At 35.0% G+C, this 20,037-nt stretch overlaps 4 protein-coding genes across 5 annotated transcripts in view; 1 reads left to right on the top strand and 3 right to left on the bottom strand.

The window, feature by feature from the left end:
* Positions 1-771: 771 nt before the first annotated feature.
* Positions 772-1,558, bottom strand: LOC131805833 (DNA-directed RNA polymerase II subunit RPB11). Its single transcript, XM_059129504.1, has 4 exons — positions 1,400-1,558; positions 1,254-1,343; positions 1,016-1,190; positions 772-945 (listed from the first exon to the last, which is right to left on the bottom strand). Exons 1-4 carry the CDS (start codon positions 1,450-1,452, stop codon positions 910-912), a joined length of 354 nt encoding a protein of 117 aa, XP_058985487.1. The 5' UTR covers positions 1,453-1,558; the 3' UTR covers positions 772-909.
* Positions 1,559-3,456: 1,898 nt separating this feature from the next.
* LOC131806612 (putative E3 ubiquitin-protein ligase UBR7) lies at positions 3,457-8,032 on the top strand. The gene is made up of 3 exons (XM_059131003.1): positions 3,457-3,531; positions 3,662-4,694; positions 7,357-8,032. Exons 2-3 carry the CDS (start codon positions 3,782-3,784, stop codon positions 7,731-7,733), a joined length of 1,290 nt encoding a protein of 429 aa, XP_058986986.1. The 5' UTR covers positions 3,457-3,531; positions 3,662-3,781; the 3' UTR covers positions 7,734-8,032.
* Positions 6,225-7,130, bottom strand: LOC131805887 (radial spoke head protein 9 homolog). Its single transcript, XM_059129653.1, has 2 exons — positions 6,783-7,130; positions 6,225-6,722 (listed from the first exon to the last, which is right to left on the bottom strand). The coding sequence occupies exons 1-2, from the start codon at positions 7,128-7,130 to the stop codon at positions 6,225-6,227; spliced, it is 846 nt and encodes a 281-aa protein (XP_058985636.1).
* Positions 8,033-10,161: 2,129 nt separating the features above from the next.
* LOC101890596 (dorsal-related immunity factor Dif) overlaps positions 10,162-20,037 on the bottom strand; it is an 88,609-nt gene continuing 78,733 nt past the window's right edge. For both annotated transcript variants that reach the window (XM_020036554.2, XM_059130990.1), the window contains exons 4-9: positions 18,067-18,618; positions 17,620-18,008; positions 17,452-17,560; positions 15,407-15,514; positions 11,297-11,383; positions 10,162-11,174 (exon numbers count right to left, since the gene is read on the bottom strand). In XM_020036554.2, the coding sequence (XP_019892113.1) occupies positions 10,513-11,174; positions 11,297-11,383; positions 15,407-15,514; positions 17,452-17,560; positions 17,620-18,008; positions 18,067-18,618 (1,907 nt within the window). In that variant the 3' untranslated portion in view covers positions 10,162-10,512. The remainder of the gene's footprint in view (positions 11,175-11,296; positions 11,384-15,406; positions 15,515-17,451; positions 17,561-17,619; positions 18,009-18,066; positions 18,619-20,037) is intronic.

Raw genomic sequence — 20,037 nt, 5'->3', positions numbered from 1 at the left:
AATATTAGGATGGGCCAAGTATAAATAAAATCGGATGTTAATTTCGTTTTTTATGAGCTTAAGGGATATTCAAAATTTCGACCATTGTGGGGGAGGTACCAGAAGGAGTGGACCGATATATTCCGTCTCAATACAAGATCTTGGGTTCATAAAAATATTAGGATATGTAAAATGCAAAGACAATCGGACTCTTACATCATATATTATAAGAGTTACAATTATACAAAATCGGATTATCTTTTCTCTTTCTGTGCAGAAAATATATTTTTTGATAATTTCGAGATTTTGTGGGGGAGGTACCAGAAGGAGTGGACCGACATTGCGATATACCAAGTTCGGACCAAATCGGATACTCTTTCTGAGTTATCGTGCGCACCAGCCAGACAGTCAAACAGACGGACTGATATATACCCTCTCTAGCCATATAGCCGAGGGTATAAAAATGTATCCTTATCCTTTTGCAGCCATCTTATAAATGCTATCATGCGACAGTCCGTGTGAAGACCTTTCCTGTTGAGGCAAACAAATAAAACCGCTATGGTGCCGGAAATATAACAATGGTTAAATATTCATCAACCATATCTTACGATAATTTATAGCTTATTTGGCCAACGTTTTTAGCATTGACTCAACTTTGCAGAACCAAATTCGACCGACAAACAAATTAGACTGTTTGAAATATAAACTTTAGGCATACCAATGGTAAAAATCTGAAAAAAACGAGGCCAGTTTCCAAATTAAACCATTCTATTCAAATAGATTAAACCAATATTGTATTGCCCATTACTGTTTTATTATCAAAAATTACTAGTCGTTCCATTAGTCCACAATACAATTCTATACTTTAACATATTCATAATTCTACAATTAAATATGGGTATTTATCTTAATATTAGGTTTAGGTAATCCTTAATCTCCGCCCTCTTTCTTCTCCTTAATGGCATCCTGCAAATTACAATGAAATGTGTTTACGCTTTTGAATGTTTTAAAGATTATAAATTGTTGCCCGACTTACCTTAAATCTTTCTTCAAAGAGTGATAATTCAGCCAACAAATCAGTTATTGCATTCATGAAAGCTTCGTGAGGAGAATAGTCAGCTGTGGTCTGAATACGAATGACGAACTTGTGTTCCAAAGGATGTGGTACTTTGTAACCGGCAAACAAAACATTGGGGTCCTTCAACAATTGACTAAAGGAAAAATGTCAGTATCAATTTAAATAAAAGGGATTTAAAACATAGACTACTACTCACTTTCTAATCAAATTGCCCAAAGTGTGGTCTTCCTTGTTAACGGTGAATATGGCGGCATTTGTCACCTTAGTGTCCAATTCTTTGATAATTCTGTAGAAAACAAAATCCTGTTGTTACAAAAACAAATACAGCCCATAAATACTTACTTTTTCTCTCCTTCATATAACAAAAAGGATTCGAATGTTGGTGGGGCATTCATTTTTACTGTTTATTGTCGGTACCGCATAAAACAAATGTAAACTCAAGAAATTTCGTGATTGAGATATGACGTTTGGTTTAGGGATATGTAAGTCGACTTCCGATAAATCGAATAATCGACTTTTAATACTCAAAAATCTGAAACTCGACTATGGACTTGGGTGAAAACCAAGTACTCGACTATTCATAATCGATTTCATGGTAGAAGAATACAGGTAGTCGCATCGACACAGCTGCTGGGACAATGAACTGTCAAACAAATTTTGCAATTGAAAATGTTGAATGAAAAATTATTTAAATTTTTAAGAATTATTGAAACACGCGAAATGCAATAACCTCCGAATACTCGCTTTCTGTCAGAACTATTCAAAATTAGATGCCACAAATTGTTCTCATTTCATTGATTTTTTTTTTCATATTGAAAATGAATTAAAATGCGCCAAAGTTGAATAAAATGTACGGATTTTCTCTTAAAGAAATTATCCAAACTGTTAATTTTCAATTCCACGCCAAAATTGATTAAAAAATTTCATAACCTCCCTTAACGTACGCTTCTTCCAATCATTGATTTTGATTTTTTTTTTTATTTCTCAATACTTTAAATCAAGGCAGGACAAAGAGAGTTCAATTGGATGTCTGAGTGTTCACGAACACAATTGTAAAAAATAAATTGTATTGTATTTTCTGTCAAAATAGTTTTTGTGAATCATGGTCCATATAAAGTCGGCCAATACGGCTACTTTTGACAATAAACTAAGTAATAGTGGCACTACTGTGATTGACTCTCTTTGAATTTTAAATCATAACCATGTTAGAAGAGTATAAGTAAACGCATCGACACAGCTGATGGGACAATTAACTATCAAACCAATTTTGGAATTGAAAATGTTGAATGAAAAATTATTTAAATTTGTAAAAATTGTTGAAAAAAAAGAAATCATATAAAAATCTTCTTATATTTGAAAAGACATTTCAACATTTTTAATATATCAATGTTCCTAAGCGTTGATGCATCTACCTGTATGTTTCTACCATGATCACAACCATGGTACAATGATATCAAGGTAGGGTTATGATACCATATGATTTTAATTTATTTAATTTTCTTGGCTTAATATGTCATCTTTATTTGTTTATGTATGTGTTTTCTTTTCAATAACAAAAAATTGTTCAGAAAATATTCAAATTCGGATGTTTTCAAAATGTTTATTTCAACGTATGCATCGACAAAATCTAGAGTTTTTGTAGCGAAATAATCCTTTAGAGATATATAGTACATGATTTTGAAAAGAAGTGTTGACCTTTCATTCAGTTATCGCGGTTTTCAATTATTTATTCAAAATAAATGCAACAAGTTGTTTGAATTTTTATTGCTTTGATAATAATTCTGACATTACAAGCCAAACAGGTAGACCTCTATACTTGCATTTTTTTCAAAGTTGACCTACCTTCTCTTCATTGTACCATGATCACAACTATGCTTTTTTACGGCAAACTTAAGCTGCTATCAGACGATAAGCTTTTTACATATGTGCTATCACTTTTATTATTCATGTGTTTTTCAGGGTGTATGTCAAAATTGCCAATTTACATATTACTTACACTCACACTGAAATGTAAAATTTTTGTAGCAATTCAATTCTTAAAATTTATGCAATCACACACTCATATGTTTTTTATTTCTTTTTGTTTCTATTGTTGCATATATATAAGTATTATGCGCGTTAATACTTGACACGAATATAATTCTACTTCCTAACCAACTTGTTGCATTTGTTATAAGTAAATTTAAAGCTACAAGACCTTAGCTTAAGGGTTGTGTTCTTCAAATATTATCAATCTGCCCTACCTTGTCGTTATTGTATTGTGTAAACCTGACGTTAAAAACGGCTCGTGTATATGTGAAAGATATTATTTGTTGTACGATATATCTTGTACAGAATATAGGCTGCAAATCTGTAATGTAGAAACGCCATTGTTTTCTTTTTCATTTCTTTTCAACAAGCAAGTTTTTATTTATTTATATATTTGTGAAATTTAAAATTTTTGTGGCAATTCATTTCCAAAATTTCGCTAAGATGTAATGATTTTGAACCAAAAATACCTTTCAATCAATTCAAGTCGGGAAACTTTTCAAAATGTTGTCGATTGCAACACTGATTGCCCGCCAAATGTAATTGTGCTGTGTTGTTGTTTTGTTGTTATTGCAGATTTTGTTGTTTGGTATCGGAGTAGAGAAAATTTATCATTCGCAAACCAAATTCACAACGTAGTTGCTTGTTGTCTGGTGGAAAATTTAATACTTTTGGCGTTAGTTTTGATATCGAGTAATGGCAAACATAAACAAAGTCGAAATCGCCGATGATGTACCAGAAATTGGGAAAGCCGTTCTAGATGAATCCAGTGTCACTATGCTTGATGTCTTGGAAGAAGAAAAGGAATTGGAGGAGGAATATGCAGCTGTATTGGGCGCATCTGACGAGAAGGCCTGCACGTATGCTCAGGGCCCTGTTAAACGCCAAGCTTTATATTCATGTCTGACATGTTGCCCAGAGGCTCGCAATGATTTGACTAAATGTGCTGGCATCTGCTTGGCCTGTTCGTATCAGTGCCACGAAAATCATGAATTGGTTGAATTGTATACCAAAAGAAATTTCCGTTGCGATTGCCCGACGGAAAGAATGGGTAGCTCTAACAGATGTCGTCTAAATCCTAGCTTGCTACAGCCTGTGGCCATTAATCAAAATAATTTGTACAATCAAAACTTCCAAGGACTTTATTGTAATTGCCATCGGCCTTATCCGGACCCAGAGCGCACATCAGAGGAGCTTATGTTGCAGTGCGGGATATGCGAAGATTGGTTTCACTTGCATCACATTGATGGTCCAGCAAACTCTCAGAGACTGATGGAAGCATCTAGTGAGATGATTTGCAGTGGCTGCATGGACAAACACGAGTTTCTCCAACACTACACAGGACTATCGTTGAAATCAGTGAATAATTTGAATGAGTCAGTAGCTGATGGAAACGTGACAATTGCCGAAGAAGTATCAGTATGTGAGGATAACGATAACAAGTTGAAGAGTGATTTGGACAAGAGTATTTCGGAAATAATGAATATGGGAGAAGCTGACGAGAAAACAGACACAGATAATGAGCCATTATCTAAGAAACCTAAATTGGAGACCGAAGAGCAGAAATCAAAATGCACGCGTCCCATCGATAAGGGGAATTACGAGAAAGGTAAGTATAGAAAACAACCGGCATTTTCTTATTATTTTTTGGCGTTACCTTTACAATTTGCCCAAACGTTCTTTCTAAAGTTTGCTTAATATTTAAAAATCAAATTATAGAGCAATATCCCTTAGCGGGCTTAATAAAAGCTAGGCCTAACTCAACGAAAATACTGTTAACACAAGTTAAACAATTAAATTACATTAAGGATTTAAGAGACATTACCTTGGTTGGTCTTATAAACACTGGAAATATACCAAGCACAAACGGATCTTTAGGGGCCCCATAGTAACCGTGGTAAATTTTTCAAAATTATGATCTTGTTCTCAAGAGAACAGTTTTAAGTAAAGGAACCAAAACGTCAAAACACCTAACTGTACTGACATAAAGTTAATACCAAGAAATGGGCCCTTCACAAAAACGTGTTCTATATACTACGAATCCAAAATGAAAAGTACAAAAAAATCGGAGACACACATTACGTGGCTTAAAGTTTTAAAATATTGAATATTTATGATGGCCCGTTTATGTGGTATTATAAAAGACGCGGAATTTATCTTTAAAATCTTTGTGCGAAGATTTAAAGAAACAAAACTGCAATACGGATAAATGCATGTGCAATATATTAAACAAATATTTCATTCCAAAAGTGAAATTGTTCCCATTATCGTTTAGAAACTGAAATGCAAAAGTAAAATTCCTTCAAATTTCAGTTTCTAAAGAAATGCCAAATTAGTGACTTTGTCTTCGTCATGTACAGGCTATACCAAACCATTCAACAATAAGAGCTCACCTTCAAAATTGACATACATTTGTACTTTCTATATGAGCTCGTTCGTTACATTTTTGTGATTTTACAGACGGTAGATATAAGCGATAATATAGTTTTTGAAAGCCATACAACGGTGGACTTATTAATATACTTTCTAAATTCTCTTGCTTGTATGTTGGCATTTCTGATTATTATTACAGGTTAGAAAACATTACAGAAATCTTGGTATTGCTTCAATTCTCCAAAAAATGTATATTTTATTAATCTTAGTGTATACTGTATACGGATAGTTAAATGCCATTTTCATAATCTAACATCTTAGGACTACTCTAAACGTCGTTTAATCGACGTAGAATTTTATGCTAATAACGAATATATGCACTTTACATGGCCTCCGACAAATATTTCGAGGTGTTGCAAACGATTTATGAATGTCAATATACCCTTCATTTTATGGTAAGGGTATATAACTACATCTCACTAAATATAAATTAGACTTCCTGCTAAAATCTGATTCAAAAGTCTTAACCAACAGAATAAATATGTATCGTAATTTTTAAAGAAACAGGAAACAGGAGAAACAATATATAAATTACTACTTCAAAAATCATTGAACACAACTATGGACATGATGTGGTTATAAAGATTAAAATGTATAATTTATAAAATAATAATAAAGAAAAAAATAATTAAACTGAGTCGTGGATACTGAAATCAGGCAGAAAAGTACAAACGTTTTATATTTATTTATTTTTCACTCAACGAATTCAAATCATAAAAAGTAAATCATAATTTTTCTTGCCATCGCCAATATAGAGAAATCCATGCTTGCGTGAGTTGATTTTGTGAAAGAATGTCATTCCAAGCCACAAGCTGGATTTTATAACAACAATACGTTCATTTCGTTGAACGTTAATAGAGAACGAATAGCCCTTTGGAACTAAATTTTCAATTGAATCTAGAAAATCTATAGGATAGTTGTAATCACTGCGTTTAGATAAATTTTCTTTTAAATAATTGCGAGGCAATCGAAAATGTTGATAGTAGGACAGATCTTCGCATTGTAACTCATTCAAACCACGAAACATATGGTTCTGAACAACACGTCCATCAGTTAATTTATATAGAGCTCCACGAGGACAAATGACACATTCTTCGGTTATGATAAAAACAATAGCTGCTAAACGTTCCTCTTCCTTAAGTTTAATTTCTTCCGGTAGAGTGGCAGATATGACTTGATTTGCATCACATTCAAATGATGGGTCCTGTTGGTTGTTCTATGGATTAGTATATCTTTGTCATTCATTAGCTGATTTGTTACATACCAATTTCACACACTTTATTAAACTGGGATCCCCATTGAACGGCTCGCGGCACAATATTGTTGCCTGAAAAATCTTTGCATTTTGTACGAATGGAAGCATATACCACTGATATCCGTCTGTGCTGTAAAAGTAGTTTCTGTCTTTCAGGCAGTCACTAAGGTACCCAAATGCAATGTAATAATCCTTTTCTATTCCATTGATTCTGCCCCAGAAATAAATTCCGGCAAAACGATTTTCCGTTTGCAATGTTATTAGGGAATTTTCAATCAATAATTTCTGTTCTTGACTTAGTTTTGTACCAAAATACATAAGACAATCTAATGCCTCTTGGAAATAATCAATATTCATGTTGAAAATGTATTGATTAATTTATTTTCGTATATATAACAAATGTGAAAGAAGACAATATTAATAAAATTGCCTTGAAATAAGCCAACTTATCCCATAACAATAAAAATATATTTGTGTATTCATATAAAACCTAGCAATACAGTGCGTGAAGTGATTTTGCTATAGAATAATAATACGTAATATTTCCTTACTTAAGACTAATAAATGATTGTTTTCTGTGTAGGACCTACATTCTGGGGTACAGACTGGAGAAACTCACTTTGTCGTTGCCCGTCTTGCATGTTGGTTTACAAGAAGGAGAAAGTTGAATACCTTCTCGATTCTGAGGATTCGGCTAAGAGTTACGAAGAACGTGGTATGCAAAAGGCCGCTGCTGAGTCATCCTATGAGCAGGGTATACGAGCTTTGGCTTCAATTGATCGTGTACAACAAATTGATGTAATTACCGAATATAACCGGATGAAAGACAAGTTAAAGGACTATTTGCAGACATTTGTTGCTAGCAAAAAAGTTGTTACTGAAGACGATATAAATCGTTTTTTTAGCGAAATTCGTAATGAGAAGAACGTTGAGATTGGTGTGCCACATTTTTGCCGTTAATGCATGTAAAACAATTAAAGGACATATTTGTTATTTTGAGCATACATACATATTCATATACATATACATCTATTCAATTTTATTTTAATTTGTTCTTTGTTATGGTTATTGTCTTAGCATGTGTATTATATGACATTCCAAAATTTCATTCAAATAGATTATTCATGTAAAGAACATTCGCTAACACGTGAATGGTCTAGCGCCGCATTCGTAAAATAAAGAACATTTTTGTAATATTTATGTTATTTTTCATGTAAACATTAAAACAATTATTTCTTTCAATAAATCAATTTTCTGTATTTTATTGCATTTATATTTCCGCAAAACGGAAATTTCAGGGTTTGTGGTTGATTAAAGACTTCTTAGATTTCCAGAACCTGCAAGAATCTAACAGTTTTGCAATATTAAGCATTTTTTGCTTTATAACTAAAAATGATTTTTCTCGAACACATAAGAAAACTATATTCCAAGCATCGAAGCCAAGCTAATGTATTGTCACTTTTAGAATATACAATGGATAATGTTTATCAATTTCTTTGTGGTAAGGCAAGATTGTCGTTTGCATTGAATGTTTTTATACCCTTCACCATGATTCATAAATGACTATGTCATAGTAAAGCCATATTTACTGACAAAATCAATCTTATTATTTGTCTGTCTCATTTGGTTTAATTTATTTTAATTTATTATAATTTAATGTTATTTTCAATTATATGAAAATTGTTTACAATAATTTAAATTTAGTTGATATTAACTACAACATATGTATAAACCATGGTACGATGAAGACAAGGGCAAGTAAAATAAAGTTGAAAGAGATCTACTTGTAAGAATAATAATGTCAAAATGACTATCAAAACAAATGCAACACGTCGTTTTATATCAAATAAAAAGAATTACTTGTTTTATAAATCAATAAAAAACCCGAAAACGTAATGAAAGCACAAAATTTACTTTCAGCATCATGCTCAATGTATCATGTACTAAACATTTTTTCGTCATAAGAGGTCAGTTGAAAATGTCCATCTTCGGTTGGCCACCAGAACTCAAGCGCCGGCCATGGTGATAGTGTGGGCCGCCATAACAGCCGATGGTCGCTCTCCGCTCGTATTAATCGACCGTGGCATCAGAATAAATGCCGAATATTATCGCGAAAATATTCTGGAGGGTGTATTAAAGCCTTGGGAATGCAAACATTTTGGCCGAAGACCTTGGACATTCCAACAGTACTCAGCACGCGCCATCCAAGAATGGTTACAAAATGAGGTTCCTCGCTTCATTTCCAGCGTACAATGGGCACCAAAATCTCCGGATGCCAATCCGTTGGAGTATTTTGGAAAGCAAGGTTTGTACTAAAAAATACCAAAGTGTCGATCACCTCAAGCAAGTGCTTCGCCGGGAATGGGCCAAAATACCGCAGAGCAACATTCGGGCAGCGTGTGACAGTTTCATTGGCCGTTTGAAGGCCATAATTCGTGCCAAATGTGACCAATTTGAACAAATCTAAACTTATTCTAAAGTTTGATGCTATTTCCGACACTTATTGCTTTCATTCGCTAAAATTTAAAAAAAAATGTAAAAATTATCGCGTTTGACTTTCATCTTAATTGAATAATTGGTGATATGTATATCTGACGACTTACCCAATTTGTTGCATTAATTTTTCAATTTTTGCCAATGCCAATAAAAAGGTAAGTAACGGTTCTTAAAACAAGTCATCCAAATAAGTCAAAAACTATGTTCTTCATTTTTGTTTGGAGCATTTATTTACATAAAATTTTTGTTTAAATTTTATTTAGTATCACTAAATAACAACATACACTCTAGTCTATGGGTTTATTGCAAGGAATTTTCTTTTCCAATAAAAATAAACTTTGGATGAAGAATTTGCATTCAGAGTTAATCGATTTAAATCAATTTTATAAGATTTGTTTCCTTTTTATAATTAGTACTTTGGGTGAGCCACTTTAATTTTGGGGATAACTACACATTACTTAAAGGTATACTTGTCAATATCGGCAATGTGTGGAAAACTTTTTTAATTTCCTCTTTTTACACAGTTGTTAATTTTTTTTGAATTAATGTATATGCTTAAATTATTCTTGCCCTAATAAAACAAAATAGGTTGAAGCGAAAGGTAATACACATCAGATTGGAAATTTTCATTTTTTATTGGATAATAAATTCGACCTGCATTTTGTTCACAAGAATACATGGACAGGCAGACGGACTGAAAAATTGATTCTACGAACTATGGGTATATCTCACTTCCTTCTCCATGTTACAAACCCAAAAATTTAACATTTTTAAAAGATCCATATTTAGAAGTCAGACATGTAAAAGAAGAGTAGAGTTTATGATAGGACGCGTGACTAATTTGGTCATGTTTTCCTTATATTTGTCAAAGATTTTAATGAATATGCAGTAATTTCAATATTAAAACAAACATTTTTATTTATTCAAGTTTATTTTTTACTTGTCTACTTAATTAAAAACAATTTAGGAATTTCGTTTTTCTAATTACAAAACTTACAGAAGAAATTTGTATTACAACTACCTCTAAATTTGTGCAAATCTAAAGAAAGGGTTGGTGTATTGAACTTAAATTTAAAACTTATTTATATTTGATTTTCATTTGTGTATATAATAATAAAATATCAACAAAATTGAGATTCATATTCGACAAACTCCGACTTCCTTGACCATTTGGGGGCATTTGTTTCTATTGGCACACAATTGGGCCCCGTGATGTTTAGGGTCCCAGTTCAATTGCTTCGCCTTAGGTTGAAATTGATAAATTAGAAAGGCGCAACTCCTCGGAATTTATGTTAACGAAATTATCGCTGTCGATCTGTAAAAGAGTGTTCAGAGAAACGACAGCATCGTTAGTGTCGTTTATTTGGGGGCTTTGCTGGACATGTGTTTGCTGTTGAAAATCTTGATACTGGTAGTGGAACTGATGATTACCAACAATGTTGAGATTGGAGACGGCACTTGATGATGAGGTACTTATATTGTTGGGTAGAGTGGTAATATTTGCCAAATTCGGAAATTGTGATGTGGTGCAAAGATTCCCATTGTTATTAGCATTGGGATAGAGTGGTGTTATACTGCCACCACTTGTTGGATTGTAGAATGGATTTGTTGACGGTGAGGTTGACAATGTATTCAATTGATTTATGTTCGAAAAATCTTTGTTGCCATTAAGAAATGGATTGTTGTTGTCATTGTTGTTGGCATTAGATGGGGCATAGTTGGTGTTGCCGTTAATTTGAATTTGATTGTACGAGTTACACATTTGAGTCTGACTATCTGCACTGGGTGTTTTCATTAAACCTGGCGATGGTGTCATGCTGTTGCGATTCATGGGTGATGCCGGCTGGGGTGACGGTGACATTTGATAAGGTGTTCTATATGTTCCACAATAATTTGGCGATAAAACTAAAACAATATATATAAAATAATAAAAATAATTTTTAGCAAAAGAGACAATTACGAGTTCACATTTCAACAAAATTCAAAATTGTAATGTATATAGGTTATCTTTGTTTGCTAGCACTTACAGGGCTCATTTTTAATTTCTGGTACTGTTCCTTGTGTGGAGGCTGGTGAAAGAGATGCTGGTGGTATATTCCATGTTGTGTTTATTGCTAAGAAGATATTGACAAGCTTTAGTGTGTGCTCATATATATATTAACGTACATACAAATATTTCATGCAATATTTAAGAGGTGAACTGGGATGAGAAGTTAGTGAGAAAGCCGTTACAATTAGTTTATGTTGACCATTTGAAATATGTAGGTATAAATTTTATTTGTTCCTCATATAAATGTGAGATCTTTTTCACTTTGATATGCTCTAAATGTATGCAGAGCTATGAACTAACTATGCAATTTAAAATTAAAAATTACATTAATTCTTATATACAAGGTGACGCAAAAGAAATTAGAAAATGCTATAAATTTTACGATTGACATTTTTGTAGTAAACACATGCGAAATACATGTTGATAAACAATGTTACGTTACACTGCTCCAGAACGCGGAATATTGGTGACTACTTATTTGACCAAGAATAGGTCGGTGATTTTGGCACCATGTGAATTTCGTGGCAGATTTCCTGGTGCTGCCAGGCGTCCAGACCTCGGAGTATCCGTTCTGCAGATGCTGTAACCGAGGATGTCATGGAAGCGCCGTCGACATCGACCAGACGACGTGGCACAAGATTTGAAGATGTTTCCGTACAAAGACCAGATGGTGCATCAGCCGTTAGCTGCTGACCATCAATCGCGTTTTACATACGCTTAGGCCATCCTTAATCGCCACCAAGAAGAATATGATTGTTCATCAAAAACAATCATGAGTGATGAGGCCCATTTCCATCATAGCGGGTACGTAAATAAGAAAAATGTACGCTTCTGGGGCACTGAAAATCCGCATATAACTCACGAAGAGCCATTACCTGCTCAAAGTCACTGTATGGTGTGCTGTTTTTTGCTGGAGGAGTCATTGGAATTTTTTCTTCGAAACGTCGCGGGCCGAACGGTTTTTTTTTGCGCGACCTGATGAGTTGGGATGGGAAAACATGTGGTTCCAACAGGACGGCGCAATGGACACACTGCACGTGCCACAATCGATATGCTGAAGGATGCCTTATTCCCTGTTTTGGCGATTTGCACTGGCCAGCAAGATTGCCTGATATCAATACATCGTTTTGTGGGGCTTTTTGAAGTCGCGGGTTTATGTTAACAAGCCTCAGACTCCTTTAGCTCTTATAGACAATATCCGTCAAGATGGAAAATGCAATAAAAAGGGCTCTAATTATAATAAACTGTGGTGGCGGACATTTACATGACATCATATTCTCGACTTGATGCGAAAAAAAACTTAAAAGACCAAATAAAAATAATCCAGAAGAAGAACCAAAGTTTTTCATTTATTTTTAATTAATTAATTACTACTTAATTCTCATTTATTTTATTGCAGCCAAATAACATCGGAAGTTTACTTTTACTTTGCACATATAATAGGTGAGTCTGGTTACCCTAAAATTTGTAACAATTGTTACTGGAAGTCGTCTGTTAACCCGAAAGTTCTGCAAAGAGAGCGGTTGGAGAGAGAAATTTTGACAGTTCTTTCATTGAGAGTTTGGAATTTCTTGCTGGACAAAATTTTTCTTGCAATCACCTGCAACTCTTCATCTTCTCATTCATCGACATTCAATCAGAGGTATTCTATTGTTTGCTTATATCTTTTTGTGCTGTCAATTTGAAAATATTTTTTAGGAATTAGGAAGATTAACTATTTTTGAAGAACAACTTTACAAAATGTGAAAAACGTAAATATTAATATGTAATAAGAAAATAAAAGACTATTTCTAACATTTTTAGACAAAGGCGATTCGCAACATGTTTAAAGGATTCCGGGGAACACATCGAATCTATCTTTCTTTTATTGCTCATATTTCTTTTTTATTGCTAGTTTCTTTTTTATAAAACTTGCAAAATTTGTGGTGCTTCTTTCTTTTAATGGGGGACAAATCGGTTTGTTTTGACAAATCAGCTGATTAGTTGCAAGCTTCTGCAGGAATACCGTCTGTTTACTTTTCGCATTTTCTTTGCAAAAGAGAATAAAACTACCTTACTCTCTCAGAAAGAAGTTGCTGGACAATTAATGCTGGAAACCAGACACACCTAATGTATTTTTTACGTAAAAATTTGATGCACATTTTTTGTCTCAGCTAATTTAGTTATTTTGTTTGAAGTAAGAAAAGTTAATCGAGATCGAAATTTCCATGCAGTCAGTTTGGATTATCGAAGCAATGCTGGGGTGAAAATATATACAAAAAGCTATAGAAAAAAAAAAATACATGCAAATAATATCTATGTTTAATTTTTTTTTATAACAATTAGCATATTATTAAGCCTATTTGTTTGTTGCAATAGTATGACATCTTGATTTCAATATAACCTTTGGGAAGTACATTATGAATATACACCAAATAACCTAACATATTCTTTTTAAGAATTTTTGATAAACAAATTTTGATCGCATAAATTAAAGCTGAACAGTATGGAATTGCAAAAAACATCGATTTCTTCATTGCTCACAGATAAAATGACAACTATTGATTATACACATGTTCCTTAAATTGTGTTCGTTCGTTCGGATTATCAAAAATCATTATTACAACAATAACAACATCCATGCGACGCTATTACCGCAATTTCCGTCTGATACGTATATCTGCCGACTTACCCAATTTTTGCATAACATTTTCAATTTTTGGCGATGCCAATAAAACGGTAAGCAACGGTTCTTAATACAAGTCATCCAAATAAGTCTAAAACTATGGTCTTCATTTTTGTTTGAAACATTTATTTACATAATTTTTTTGTTTATTTTTTTTTTAATATCATCAAGTTACAACACATAATCTGGTTTATTGGCTTTATCGCAAGGAATTTTCTTTTCCAATAAAAATAAACTGTGGATGAAGATTTTCTTTTTGTAATTTGTACTTCGGGTGAGCCATTTTAATTTTCTTACATTTCTTAATGCTAGGAACACAATTGGAGCGAACGACGAATTTTTTCGCGGCGCATGTTCGTCGTCAAAAATAAAACACATATGTGTATATGGAAGTGCACACAATCACGGCACCGGCGAAAATTTCGTCGGTCGCCGCGAACTCAATTAGCTTTATTTCTATTTCATACGCCGGCGACCGGCGAACAAAACAGTACAAGGTGGCCATACTTGTACGAATTTTATGTGTTTTAGTAAATAAAGTTACTTTTTACTTTAAAATTTGTTATGGTCACTCTACTATCTGTTACTCGTATAAAAAAAACATAATTAATTTGTTTATTTATTTGTGTACTTGCGCCTGAGTGAAGATGGATATCAGTGAATTTATAATAGAGAAGATGGACATAAGTGAAATTATAATAGAGAACGTAAAGAATTATGTGTTCTTGTATAATTCATTGTAGTCAACAAATGAGCAAAAAGTAAACAACTTCATCAGCTGTTTTATAATTTCGTCGGTATTGTGTTCCATACGACGAATTTTCGCGGCTCATTTTGTCGCCGCGTAGGGCGAAATTCGTCGTTCGCTCCAATTGTGTTCCTAGCATAAAGGTGTGCTGGTCAATCTTAGTAAACTTTTTAATTGCTTCTTTTTAAACAGTTGTTAATTTTTGAATTTATGAATATGCCTTAATAATTCTTGCCCTAATAAAATAAAATTGCTTGACGCGAAAGGTAACACACGCCACATACAAAACGATAAACTGAACGAATTGTTCAGTCGTAATTGGCTGCTATTTAGAGTTCTATTGAATGGGTTTAAGGACGGATATGTTTCATATGTATTAAAGAGGACTTTTGAATTTCGGTAGGAGTAAAGATACATGTTTTAAATGACTGGTTTAACGATATGACTTCATAGATTTCATGTTTTTTTTTTTGGTTACTCATAAACAATTTTACCTACATAAATAGATGATGGAGTAATATTCAACTATTAAAAATAGATAAATGAATAGAGTTAGTTATAAAGACGATATGAATGGAAGTTCCCATAACCAATGTAAAATTCTTGTGAAAATGACCAAATTCGTTCATATCTAAACAAATAAAAATAATGCAAATAAAAACAAAAAAACTTACAAATGTTACTATTGCTATTATTGTTATGCATTTTATCATATTGCTGTATTTCCTGAAGTATTCGCATAGGATTGCCACCAGTTCTAAGACGCTTTCGCTTAAATTGGTCTAAAAATAAAATAAATGCAAATTAAGTAGGAACTAAAAAAAGTTGCGATATTCTATATGACTGGGTTCAGACTAGGCAGTGAATATGTCAAAAAAAAAGAATATAATATTTTTTTTTTATTGAAGGATCTATTTCATAGATGCATCAGCCACAAACACCTCATCCTCTCCCGACTCATCAACATTTTCCTTTGACATTTTCTTAACCGTGTACAGAGCAAAATTATCCACTTCATTTAGGTTTGTACCCGACTCCAGACATATATTATATTCGGCCTGTGATAAGCGTTTTATGCCTTCGCGATCTGCAATTGCTACAAGTTCTAAATTGCCATCGGACAATGGAACATTGGCCAGCTGCAAAGCACTCAAGCTTCGCTGGTCCAACAGACCCTCTCCACTGTCGCCGTAGGCATAACTTGCCCGATCAATGGGTCGCGGTCCTTTAAGGGGTATATGGATGATGTCACCTTCACGATGGGCTGGACTTTTACCCGAAACACTGCTGGCACTACGACCTACTGGTTTGCCACTGGTTTTCTTTGGAGAGGTGTTTTCAATCGGACCAAATTGTAGTGACCTCAGCGAACGAACGGAACCGCGAATTGCCTCATTCAGGGAGAAGTTGCAAATGCTCGGCTCCTTAGTTTGATTACCAGCCGAAATGGTAGGTTCTGGTTTGCTTCTCCTGCGGGTAAAAAAGCGGGATATGAATCCCATTTTCTTGTTAGGAGATGGCGGAGGGCTTTCCTTCGGTGTTGACGTGATAGTGCAAAAAGTTTTGTGTGCTGAAGCTTCTATCTCTTTATCGATATCAGGAGCCACGACGTATGTATCCGGTGTAGGCGATTCATCATAAGTCTGTCGATTTTGGAGAACATGATCTGTTGAGGTAAATGTTATGTCCAATTCTCTAGAAGCTTTGCGTTTTGGTGGCAGTGGCGGCAACATTTGTTCCGGCACTGGTGATGGCGTTCGAGGTGGTAATGGCAGGGGTGGAGATGGTGGTGTTTGAGGTGGCTGTGCTTGTTCTACAGTTATTTCTGGGGTGGTGACAATTTTCACCGATCCCTTGGGAACATCGGGAATTTGAATGGGATTCTCGAATGCAAACTGTAGACTAGAATATCTTGCAGAATCATCGAATTGATCCTCCGGCGCAGTGACCTTTGTGAAGAAGTTCCTAACTGGTAGTGGTATGTCCGTAAAGTCCGATTCTATAGTACTGGTGGTGTCCGAAACAAATTCCCTTTGTCTGTCATTGTTGTGACCGAAGAGGTAATCCAAGTCCGGGGTGTCTGCTAAATCTATGTCCTGTTCAATGAGTTCCGTATTCATACGATCGTCATTGTACGATTTAGCGCTCAGCGAGCAGCTATCGCCTGTCTCAACTGTCAAACTGTCAATACGTTCGAATTCGTTTGATTTCATCCATTCCGTTATTTTGTCTACAGCTTCTAGTGGTCGCATTTTTTCCAATTCAGTGTTGCGTAAAATTTCTTCCATGGGCGTTGAAGTTTGTGTGCAGTCATCAATTGAAGTTAAATTAAATCGAGGTACTGGAAAGGCTATGTCCAAACTAGCGCTACGTCGCCCTTCCCTGTGCCGGCGATCGTCTACGGCTTTCATGTACTGATCAACGCCGTCGTTCTCCTCAATGTCGTCGGTGACCAAACTGGTGTCTAGACGCTTTCTCAACTCTTCGCCTTCATTGAGAGTGCCAGAGCTTCGGTCATGACGGGAGGAGTTGGTGCTTGTCGCCGACTCGTCCGTGTCTTCGTCATTGTCGAGGTCATTACCTTCTTCGTCTTGGTTCAACGTAATTTCCGAATACTTTGTCGCCGTAGTTTCGCTGTCCAATGACAGAATTTGCTGAAATATTTCCATGTCTTGTCGGCGCTTCAACTTGCGCTGAAGCCGTGGAAATGAACGCATACCTGGATCTGGATAGAATTCGAAATGCAAAGGATCGCTAACTTGGCTGAATGTGGGTGTTTGGCCGTTGGCAACCGGTTCACTGGAGAATCGAACAAGCTGTATGAAAACCTGCAAAGAAACGAAGATTTACAAAACGAAAAATCACTACTGATTGCGGATTCTGGTACCTGTGCCCTCTTCTCAATTTCTGTATTGTGATAGCGCGGCGTTTTGAAAGCTATTGCAGTCTGCTTGTGTATGTCCGTTTGTTGGAACTCTCCGTAGTCCTCCCAAATGACTTTTCCATCCTTTTCCTCATAGAAACGAATCTTGATATCATCTTTCGGTAGTTTTTCGCACAGCAGGAAAATAGTATCGCCACCGCTGGCTTTAGCCGAACAACTGCAGAGTCGACATATAACCAGTTCGTTTATGGACTTTTTGTCGTAAATGGGTTCCGTTACAACTGGCTTGAGTTTGTAGTATTTCTGCGACCCAACCGGTATAAATGCTTGGAAGCAGAGTCTTACAATATTCAGGTCAATGCTGGATGGTTGGTCCATATGCGCGAATTTGGCTAAATAAAAATGAATATTATTGAAATGTTGCAATTGTTTCGAAATGTCAATACTCACTCTTGAAGGGATCGACATTAATTCGCTCTCTCTCCTCCAGAGATGATTTTATTTCTTTCTTCTTCACACACTGTATACCCAGATTACTGAAAACGGCACGCATGGGTGGTCCCTTTAGTCGCATGGTACACACTCCGCGATCACACCCCTCCTTACCGACTAAATTGTGTGGGTGTGGTCGATAGGGTTCGTCGGCTGTAACACAGGATACAATGATTTTCACGTTGCCTGTGTAGCCGACTATTTCTATGGTGGGATATGTCTTATTATCCGGTGTAGAATTAATACCCGGTATCGATCCAGCCGAACGGCCCTCGCAAATGTAACGGAATCGCAATCCTTTGGGATGCGGCTGTTCAACGATCCGTATGTAGGGATTTCCTTCGATAACATTGGGCTGTGGTGATCGTTGTGATAGGCTGGTATATGTGGGTGAAGACGATGCCGATGATGACGACATGGAACCGGGACTAGCTACTGGCCGTGTGTCAGCTATAGTTTGGTTTTCAGTTGCTGGAATTTCGTTATTTCCCAACATTTGTAAGAGATCGTCTAAAATTATAAAAACATAAAATGGTAATTGAAAAATAAATCATAGAATATTACAGTTTGTCATAATCTGCCTCGTAGCATAAATTAGCAATAATTTTAGCTCATATGAGAATGCGTTTTGGTTGAACTTATGCACATAATTTGTATCAGGCCTAGGTTGGGAGTGAATATAGGTAATATCAGTCCGCTCTATGTGGCACAACTCCCACAATGAATAAAAATATTAAATAACCATAACTTTTCAGCCTAGATATTAAGTTGGTAACACTATTTGAACGTGCAATGTCTAAGAAAATCCGATAATTATTTGGATTTTAGGAGCCAAACAATTTTCGGAATGATTACTCTGTTACAGTGCCTGCAAGAATCTAATAGTTTCGCGACTTTCTTCGATGCTATAAAGAAACAAGTAAAAAAGCTGTAAGTTCGGCCGAACTTTTAATACTCTCCACCATTTAGTACAAATTTGGCAATTTCCAAAAAAAAAAAATAAATAAATAAAATACGTTAAAAATTTTGTTAAAATCTTAAAAATACCGAATGCTTATACGACGACGTGGACCTGCATAGGCAACTTTTGTCATAAGTTATTACAATATTTAAATGCGAAACTTGAAGAAAATCTGTTTATAATGTAGCTAAAATCATAAAAAAACCGAATATGGGGGGTACCGTTATATGGGGGCTATATGAAGACGTGGACCTGCACAGATAATTTTCTGTCTTAGGCTGTAGTATCCATTACGAACTTCAAATGCCAAATTTGAAACAATTCCTGCGAATAATGTCGCTAAAATCATCAAAATACCGAATATCGGGAGGTACCGTTATATGGGGGCTATATGATAACTTGGACCTACATGGCCCATTTACGAACTTAACCTGCCTACTGGCAAATTATACATGTGTGCAAAATTTTAGACTTCTATCTCAATTTGTTCGAAAGATAGCGTGATAACAACAGACAGACAGACGGACAGACAGACACACAGACGGACATGGCTAAGTGGTCTTAGAATTTTACGCTGATCAAGAATATATATATATATACTTTGTTGGGCCTGACATGAGGAGTTACAAACGGAATGACAAAATTAATATACCCTCCATAGTATGGTGGAGGGTATAAAAAATCGGTTATCGTATTAATAACTTTTACATTCTCGAGTTCTGGAACAGACCAAATCTTACCAACTTAATATCTAGGGTGAACATTTCCGCGAATAAACGGCGAAAGAGAAATATAATATAGTTCATAGAAAGCGAACGCAATATTACATTTTGTAATGATCAACATTTTGCCTAATCATCTCCTGGCACCCATCAAAATTGAAATTATCGTAAAAGTGGAATACATCCGGTACCTTCTCCAGAATCGTTCAAAATTTTAGTTTCAACTCTAAGTTTCGCATAATTTCT

The sequence above is a fragment of the Musca domestica genome, unplaced genomic scaffold (assembly GCF_030504385.1).
Source record: "Musca domestica strain aabys unplaced genomic scaffold, Musca_domestica.polishedcontigs.V.1.1 11, whole genome shotgun sequence".
Classification (NCBI taxonomy): Eukaryota; Metazoa; Arthropoda; class Insecta; order Diptera; family Muscidae; genus Musca; species Musca domestica.
This window is presented reverse-complemented; position numbering and strand designations above follow the sequence as displayed.

What these genes read in the sequence shown, in the direction of transcription:
- LOC131805833 (XM_059129504.1), bottom strand. Translation starts at nt 1,452, where the DNA reads ATGAATGCCCCACCAACATTCGAATCCTTTTTGTTATATGAAGGAGAG. An exon ending in TTATATGAAGGAGAGAAAAA is followed by an intron (nt 1,344 to 1,399) that starts GTAAGTATTTAT and finishes TGTTTTCTACAG; the next exon opens with AATTATCAAAGAATTGGACA. An exon ending in TTGGGCAATTTGATTAGAAA is followed by an intron (nt 1,191 to 1,253) that starts GTGAGTAGTAGT and finishes TTTTTCCTTTAG; the next exon opens with TCAATTGTTGAAGGACCCCA.
- LOC131806612 (XM_059131003.1), top strand. Translation starts at nt 3,782, where the DNA reads ATGGCAAACATAAACAAAGTCGAAATCGCCGATGATGTACCAGAAATT. An exon ending in TAAGGGGAATTACGAGAAAG is followed by an intron (nt 4,695 to 7,356) that starts GTAAGTATAGAA and finishes TTTTCTGTGTAG; the next exon opens with GACCTACATTCTGGGGTACA.
- LOC131805887 (XM_059129653.1), bottom strand. Translation starts at nt 7,130, where the DNA reads ATGAATATTGATTATTTCCAAGAGGCATTAGATTGTCTTATGTATTTT. An exon ending in TAATAAAGTGTGTGAAATTG is followed by an intron (nt 6,723 to 6,782) that starts GTATGTAACAAA and finishes AACAACCAACAG; the next exon opens with GACCCATCATTTGAATGTGA.